General features: G+C 37.9%; 2 protein-coding genes across 2 annotated transcripts; both read right to left on the minus strand.

Moving 5' to 3' along the window:
• Positions 1–421: 421 nt before the first annotated feature.
• Cnot4 (CCR4-NOT transcription complex subunit 4) lies at positions 422–4,830 on the minus strand. The gene has a single exon (XM_075308265.1). The coding sequence runs from the start codon at positions 4,289–4,291 to the stop codon at positions 674–676; it is 3,618 nt and encodes a 1,205-aa protein (XP_075164380.1). The 5' UTR covers positions 4,292–4,830; the 3' UTR covers positions 422–673.
• A 2,550-nt stretch (positions 4,831–7,380) lies between these two features.
• LOC142233498 (uncharacterized) lies at positions 7,381–7,929 on the minus strand. The gene is made up of 2 exons (XM_075304446.1): positions 7,743–7,929; positions 7,381–7,683 (listed from the first exon to the last, which is right to left on the minus strand). The coding sequence occupies exons 1-2, from the start codon at positions 7,834–7,836 to the stop codon at positions 7,484–7,486; spliced, it is 294 nt and encodes a 97-aa protein (XP_075160561.1). The 5' UTR covers positions 7,837–7,929; the 3' UTR covers positions 7,381–7,483.
• Positions 7,930–8,846: the final 917 nt, after the last annotated feature.

The raw sequence follows: 8,846 nt of genomic DNA on the forward strand, positions 1-8,846 counted from the left end.
GTTATGAAGTACCTCTTAATTGGAGAAGACTATATTACAAAATATACCAAAACATCAAGAATTCTACCAAACAATAAAAAATCGGCCATTGTTGGTAGAATTATTATTATTATTAGGCTCCCCTGTAAAATGTCGTCCTTATCGCCAACGGATTTAGATATACCACCTGTATTATATATGAGTCACCAAATTACCAATAAACTTTTTACAAACCCACATGTATTAACCGATCATTTTTTTATATTTTAGCACTGGATTATGTTTTCCAATACTCCTTGGATTTGAATTCCATTATAATCTCGTCTGTGTACAACTTTTGGCAGTCATCCTCAAGTTTTGCACATGATAACTCTTAAACCCTAAGTCATTATCCCCGAATAGTTATTTCTCAAGCAAAAATGAAATTTCTAAGACAAATGAATTTTTTTATATTGAATAATTTTATTTAAATTGATTAATTTGTTTTACATAATATTGACAAAAAAAACGTTAATTTCGCATCGATTTTAATTCAAGTGTGTGTGTGTGTTTGGTTAAATATATTTATATAATAGAGATTAAAATAAAAACAAGCAGTTTTTCATTTTCATTTTTGATATATCGTTTGTGTGTGTATGTGTTTTTGCTGCTGTAGCCATCTGTTTGTTGTTGTTGTAGATGTTTTGTATTTAGATTAAACAAACTGATGCGTTTTTAGAAATTCCAACATGCCTTGCACATTGGCATCCACATTCAAGTGACCCTGTGAACTATGATGTTGTGATTGGGAATTAAGAATGCCTTGATTGGGCATATTACCACCATTACCGCCTCCTAGCTGGGATGGTGGTCCACCACCCAAACCCCCAAAGCCAGATTGCTGGCTCAGATGTTGTAGAAAGATATCTTGTGGAGTGGCTTGGGGCTGCTGCTGCTGTTGGGGTGGCATTTGTTGAGGCCCCATTTGATTCTGTTGTGGAAAGGAAAATTGTCTAAATGAAAGAATTGCTGGGTCCATGGCTGTCCAATCACTGCCCGAATAGCCTGATTTTTGATTACCCATATTTTGTGGCTGATTACAATTGTCATGGCGTAAACCCATTGACTGTTGTGGCTGCTGCTGTTGCATATTACCCAAATGTGTACTCCATACATTGGGATTGGGCATTTGTAAGGGATGTTGTTGTTGTTGCTGCTGCTGAGGAGGCATATGTGAAGGATTTCCACCACCATTGTTACCCGGTAAATTCATAAAAGGCAACATTTTACTATTTTGGTTAGTGTGTAGCCGAGGATCCATCGATCCATAGCCCCCAAGATTGCTATTTAAGTGATTGAAGCCTGGCGGAGGCAAGCGTAGCCTTTGCATATACTCCAGCATGGGATCTTGATGCAATGGCGGTTGTGTCTGCTGATTGTTTATCTGTTGCTTGGGCGGTGCTATGGGATTAGAGTGCGATGTTGGTACATGGTTGTGCTGTAGCTGCTCTTCTTCATTTTCGATTAATTCCGCCAAAGCCTTTTGTGTTTCTATGAATGGATCAAAGCCTAAATCATCATCAGCATTGGAATTCTGTAGATATTGATTCTTCAAATGATTTTGTGTGGCATGTACATTGACATTGTGTTTATTAGCTGGTTGCTGTTGTTGTTGATGTTGCATTTGTTGATGGTGCATCATTGGGTCTAGTTTGTTATACAGTTTCTGTTTTTGTTGCTGCTGTTGTTGTTGCTGTAGATGGGAGCTCAACAAAGAGTTATGATCTACAAGTTGAGAATTTAAGGGTTTATTTTCTAACAAGGACATCATGTGGAAATTATCACCAAGGCCACCAACTCCCAAACCAGAAGGTCCACCACCATAATGTTGCAATTTTTGTTGCTGTTGGTGTTTATGAAAATCAAAGAATTTCGACATATTCGTTTCGAATGGTAAAGGTGGATTTTGCAAAGCACTCTCGACTCCCTGGTGTTGTAATAGAGGATTCTGAGGAGGCATAAAATGTGAATGTCGGCCCATATCGCCCGCACCACCATTGTTCAGCTGGGAAACACGCATAGTATTCAAGAGTATGTTTCGTTTTTGCAATTCCTGTAATTTACGCAAATCTTCCTGTTGCTTGAGTTGATGGTGATTGTGTATGTGCTGCTGCAGTTGTTGTTGTTGTTGCAGTTTCTCCTCCATTTGTTTGTTGGTCTTGAGTATAACAGATTTGAAAGCATCCTCCCAGTCATTGGTACAATTAATATTGCTCTGATAGCCATCGATGCCATTTATTAGATCGGGTAAATTAGGCATGGTACGTCCACCCAGCAGGGGATCATCTAAAAGTTTATTTGTGCCAGCCATCATTGCTGAAGGGGTTTGTGTGGGAGGCATCTTACCAGCATTTAAACTGAAGAAGCTATTGTCATCGAATAGACTTAATTTTGACATATCTGAAGTTGGAGTTAATAGCGGATTTTCTCCAATTTTTCCGCTGACTCCCTTTTCCGAAGAATCTTCTAAGGACAGCGGCATACCATTGTAGGTCGAGGACTGCAAGAGATCTCGCATACTAGGAGTCCTATTTTTATGTCCAAACACTGAAAAGTTATCGGCCAGAGCAGCACTTCTCTCAATGCTTTCGGTAAATGGACAGGTATCTGATTTCTCTGTTGGCATCTTTGTGGTCGCTTCATCAGGTTGTGTGCCCTGGACAGGGTCATCAAGCGTATTTATTTTATGGAATTGGTTTGGTGTGGGTGTTTGCCTAGACATTCTTGTTTCACTGCTTATTGAGGAACCGTTGCTGCCATTGGAGGCACTGGCGCTGCTACCAGATGTACTGCTACTACTACTACTGCTGCTGCTACTAATGCTACTATTGCTATGGGCCACATTGGGTTCCTCAGTAGATTTGTTATTTTGAACTCTTTGCTGTTCTCGATTGTTGTTGCTTTTGCTATTGACCTCGGCATTAGATTTTCCTTTGGAATTGCCAACTTTATTGTTTGCTTCTAGTTCGATTGTGAGTGCAGCGGAGTCTTCTTTCCTCTGTGAGCTTGTTTTCTTGTCCCTATCTTTGTCTGTTCTATTTTTCTCCTGACCACTATCCGTAGAGTTTTTAGCAGACTGTGAACCATTGCCATTTTGTGATTCAGTGGCATCCTTTCCGGCAGGTGCCGCATTGCCATTCACATTGGATGCAGAATTTTTATTCTTCGCTTTGCTGTTCTTTTCCGGTTTGGATTTTTCCTGTTTTTGCCTATCTTTTTTACTTTTTGCAGTATTGGCACTTGATAGCGACTCCTTTTTACCGACAGGTGATACAGAAAGACACGGCCATGCCTCCGTTGTCTGTCCATTCACTGCTGCAGTGGCCATCGAAACCGCTGCTGATGTGGCATGACCGCCCACAACTTCGCTGACACAGCTTGCAATAGCCTTGGCAGAATTACTAGTAACAATGCCCGAAGTTTTATGGGATTCCGTTACCTTGGTAGACGTAGTGCTACTGATCGTGCCACCACTGCTGATAATAGACGACCCCACTGTTGTTGTTACCAAACCACCCGCTGTACTTGTACCCGAAGTGGCTATAAGCACATCATGTAAACGCTTTTCATAGTCCTGATGCTTGCCCTGGTGCATTTCCTCTTTAGTAAAGCTAGCCTCTGGATCACCAAGCTCATGCAAGTACATACAATCGCTCTTGGGACACTGTTGATTTTTCATAAAGTGGCTGCAATACTTGGTTGTGCCCAAACTGGTTTTTATAAGGCGCCCATCAATCATTATATTATTAACACTTTGTATGGCCCTCAAAGCATCGGGGTTATGGACGTACGTAACATACGCCGAAGCCGAAGGACCCTGAACTCCGGCATAGGTAGTGCTAGGATTAATAACAACCTTATGAATTTTACCATACTTGCCGAAATACTCGTGCTTCTTCAAAATCTCGGCATCGGCCAGACGTGGAGGCAACCCCACCACAAACACCAAGTTCTTCTGGACCACTCGCACATTGGCCAGGTGTTTGCGATTTTCGGTAATTTCCTGCTTACGCTTCTGGTCCCTTTGGCGTTTCTGGAACTTAAAGGCCACCATTTCCTCCTGACTGAGAGGTTTAAAGTCGGCTGGATTTTCCGGATATTCCTTGCGACAGGCCGGACACAACTGATTCTCATCCGTCCTTATTCTGTGCCAGCAGAATCTGCATATCTGATAGCCACAAGTGCATGGATAGAAATTGAGATCGTCAACTTCCAGAGGCTCCATACACAATGGACATTCGACGATGTCATCGGTGTTATTTAAATTACTCATAGTTGCAGCAGCTATCTCCTCAGGCAATTATGATGATGATGAGTATGTGTGATTGATTGTTTGCTGTGGTCAGTCGCCAGTAAGTACCACTAAAACAATCAACGCAAATTATGTAGAAAGACAAAAAGTCTGCTTTTAATTCCTTTCAACTTTTTCTAAATTCGTCGTTTAGTAGTTTTTTTTGGGATACCCAAAGAGTTGCGGCTATAGAATGAGGAAAATTTCTCCTCTACCAAATTTCCTCAATTATCTTCAATTGCAGTAAAAATATTTTCTCGGATTTCGAACGACGACGACGAGAGTTTGGTGACACAACTATTTCACAGTTAAAAAAGTGTTGTCAATACCAATCGGCTACGACTGATGCAGTTTCCAGTCCAATAATCCAAGAAATTCCATTAATTTTACAACAATTTGAAAGGGTTTTATCAATTTCTTCGTAATCTACTTAATATTAATTCATACAAATAATTTTTTTACACCTTAACCTTCAGTAACTTCTATTTCCATCAGTATTAATATATTTGGGGTCTATAGAAATAATATGCAAGAGCTAACAATTCATGATGAATACTCATGGGGTCTTTGGGCTATGTATACGCATCCTTTTTCCTCTGAATCTGAAGTAAAGGGTATACAATCTCGTGCTATCTCTTTCTGGCTGCAACAGCTGAGAATTGTCAGTTCGTAGAATAATAGGGAATATAATGGAAGGCCAAACAAATGGGAAACGCAAAATAAAAGCATTAGTCGTATTGATACGCCACACTTCCAATTAAATTTATGTCAACACAGGGTGACTCATATAAAATAATTTCAAATATTCATTTAGCCCAATGAACTCAAACATTGGAGAAACAATTGAATCCGTTGCAAACTAATTGTATATAATAATATACACTATTATGCATTATAATATTATTAAGTATTAGTATTCCCGTCCAGATGGGAATATTTGACAAAAATCCCGGAATCTCAATTACTTGCAATCGAAATACTAATTTTATGTTGGCCAGCTGTTAAACGCTATTTCTTAAAAAATTTTAAGAATATCCAGAAACTGATATTGGCTATAGAAAATATTCTTTAATATATCCTTTAGTACCTTGCGAAATAAGCAAACTTATGTCTATAGGTCAGTATTAACAGCCAATTTCTCATATCCGAAACGAATGCTTTCGTTCGACTAGGATGGCCAAAATAGCTGAATTTATAAAAGAATCTTTTTTAAATCAGACGAAAGATATATATGGGAGCTTTATAAACATCTGAATCGATTTTAACCAAATTTGGGATTCATATCTAGGATTATAATTCTGCTCTCTGTGACATATTTCAAATAAATCGGAGGGAAATTTTGACCCACGGTAGTCATATGAGGCTGATGCGCTTTACAGACTATCACCCTGCCAGCATTTCAAAGTTCCATTTCATCCTCATCGGTACCACAGACTCGTAAGTGACACTGCAACAATCGCCAACTGTGATAGTATTTTGCCACCACTATTGTTACAAGAGCCATTTTATATTTTGTGAAACACCAAGCACAACTAGCTTCTTATAATTTATTTAAATAAAAACGATAATGAAGTGCTGAAAACATAGATATTTCGCTTAAAATTGTGAAAGGTATATTGTTGAACAATTTTTGACTTTCCAAATGGAATAAAGTGATAGTTATTCAAATATTTTTCCAGACACGCTGCCTCCATTGGGAATAAAAGCTCTGGCTGATAGACGCTACAACATGTAACTTGCAACTTGTAACTCAACATCAATCTTTTATTAATGCATAAAAATATGTTATATGTGATGTGATAGTGGTATAAATGTTATATTTATGAGTATTTATAAATGTTTAATAAAATTAAAAAACATCTAAACAATCGTGTTTTACTTGACCACAATGATTCTTTTACAACTACCTTAAAATGCACTTTGTCTGATTGTTTGAAGGGGCTCTTATTGGCGCCCTTCTAAACGTATCCAGAAGGGCACCTAATAATTGCACTCATGCGATACTTTTTTGTAGTAACTTGGCGTGGTACATCTTCTCAATAGTGACAGCGCTTTTCCGACGAGTTTTGGATATCGTATACGACTGTTTTCGACATAATGGGGATCTCAGAAGCGCCCCCAATTCAAAAAATGTTGGCAGTTATTCCGGACGGAATGTCGGTGTTTGTAAAGAATCTTACAGTCTGTCGGATCGATACGACTTGTCGACGATGGCTAAATAATCGGTAAATGTGTTATCGATTCCATAAACATGCAGCAGTATCGATTATGCCTTCGGACTTAACTTATAATGTGCACAATATATGGGATATGTCCGACACGAGCACTGTCGTCCGGAATAATTGATAGTCTGTAAAGCGCATAAATCGGGCCAAAGATATATATGGGGCCCATATATAAATCTGATCCGATTTCAAAAATTTGGCATGCACAGATAGAATGCTAATCACACAAATCAAAGCAAACCTCTGTGTTCTGGGGCCATATAAGTACATAAAGGACGACAGATAGAAATTGGAGCTAGATCTAAATCTGAATCAATTTCCCCCAAAATCTATAAGGTTATACCAAACTAGTGCCCATTTTGAAGGTGATTGGACTAAAACTGCGACCTAGACTTTTTTGATCACAAAAATGTGATCCTTATTGATTTTAGTTTAAAACAGTTCACATTTAGATATAGATCCCATATACAGTGAAACCTCTCAACCTTTGATACCTTTCAAAAGCAGACAATTGTCGTAATAGGTTTGCTAATTAACAACTTAAAAGTAACCTCTTATAACAGGGCATCTCCAAAATTTGGGCGACCACTTTTGAGACGTTTCGCTTTATAACTTTTGTCACATTATGCCATCGTGTTGTGAAATCTCCAAGTACGAAGCTTCCCAAATCTGGGTATTCTTGCTCTAGAATATCGCAAGTGAACAATTTCCATTGTTGCAGAAGTTGTGTGTCCCAATAGTAATAAAGCACCACAATCATCCCTGGTTTTCAGTAACAACTGACTATATAAATTCCTTCCATTTCACATTTTCCCCATCAGGACAGTAGTATGCTCACCACCGAGATTATAAACAAAAAATTATTTTATTTATAGATTTCTCAGAGACCTAGAAAACACGTTTAAAAATAATATAGAAGAAATAAAATATAATTTAAGTTAAAAAGCAACTATGAAGACTTTGCTGTTGAAGGCACTACGGATTTATTGTGTTTCGCTACCGCCTCCTGAGCTTTGCTTAATTTTATTTGTCCTTCTGTGGCCCGTGACCGCATCTCACTCTCCATAGATTTGTTCAAATTTTTCGATATGGCCTGCTTTATTTTTTGATTCTCATTGAATTTGGACTTCTTTGCTTGAATTGGAGCATCTATAAAATAAATTGCATGCAATAACAGGTATCAGGCTTTTATGGAATTAATATCTTACTCGATCGTCTGGTAAATGCAGCACTATTTTTCTGTTTTTGTTTCTTTTGGATGCTATCAGGCAGCTTAGCCTTTTTGAATTTACCTTGTGCCATGTTTTTAACAAAAAATTACCACAAAAAAATCCAATGCGTGTTTATTTTTCTAATGACAATCCCACGGACAAAACAAAGTGAAGTGTTGCCATCACTCAATATGAACACTAATTTTAATTATGGGTCGTTCAGACATATAATTTTTTTTTTTATCCATCTATGTGTGTAAATATAACCATAGCGATAGGCGGTATGCGAACACTTATTTACGTGTATTTCTTATGAAAAGCCCAAAATCCGCGACGGAACACCGTGACGGCTAGCGGCGTGTCGCTAAATTAAAACTTATTCTAAGTGTGTAATTATAACCATAGTGATAGGCGGTAGGCGAACACTTATTTACGTGTATTTCTTATGGGAAGCCCAAAATCCGCGACGGAATACCGTGACGGCTAGCGGTGTGTCGCTAAATTAAAACTTATTCTAACTCCTTGGCGAAAACTGGTATAGTGTTGCCATCGCTTATCAATTTTTTTAAATCAACACTAGGAATTGCTGTTGCCTGGACACGTGTAGATTAATAACTCAACAAATAACAAGCCATTGTATGTTTTTATTCAACTTCATTGTTTAATATTGTCAAAGCATGCTGTATTGACAACAAAAACGCTAGGAAACGTGAAAAAGGGAATTATTCGCCGTCAAGCTTATTGTATTTGCCGTTGCGGCAAAAATGTTTCGCCTACCGCCTATCGCTATGGTTATATTCACACACTATGCCAAACCACCGCATCCCTAATACTTCGCACACAATATGCTAGAAATAATGATTTTTATACACTATACCAGGGTTACCATTTTCGTCCGATCGGACCAAAATTGGAATTCAATGGTCGGACCAAATGGAATTTGGTTGATTTTGGTCCATTTTCGTTAAATCGGTAATTAAAAAAAAAAAAAAATTCTATAGAAATAAAATTTTAACAAAATTGTCTATAGAAATAAAATTTTGCCAAATTTTTGTACATAAATACAAAATCATGCAAAAAGTTTGTACAAGAAAATGTAAA

The sequence above is a fragment of the Haematobia irritans genome, chromosome 4 (assembly GCF_050003625.1).
Source record: "Haematobia irritans isolate KBUSLIRL chromosome 4, ASM5000362v1, whole genome shotgun sequence".
NCBI lineage: Eukaryota > Metazoa > Arthropoda > Insecta > Diptera > Muscidae > Haematobia > Haematobia irritans.

Coding starts and splice junctions, on each gene's coding strand:
- Cnot4 (XM_075308265.1), bottom strand. CDS start 4,291: ATGAGTAATTTAAATAACACCGATGACATCGTCGAATGTCCATTGTGT.
- LOC142233498 (XM_075304446.1), bottom strand. CDS start 7,836: ATGGCACAAGGTAAATTCAAAAAGGCTAAGCTGCCTGATAGCATCCAA. Junction 7,684..7,742: donor TGCATTTACCAGACGATCGA/GTAAGATATTAA, acceptor TTTATTTTATAG/ATGCTCCAATTCAAGCAAAG.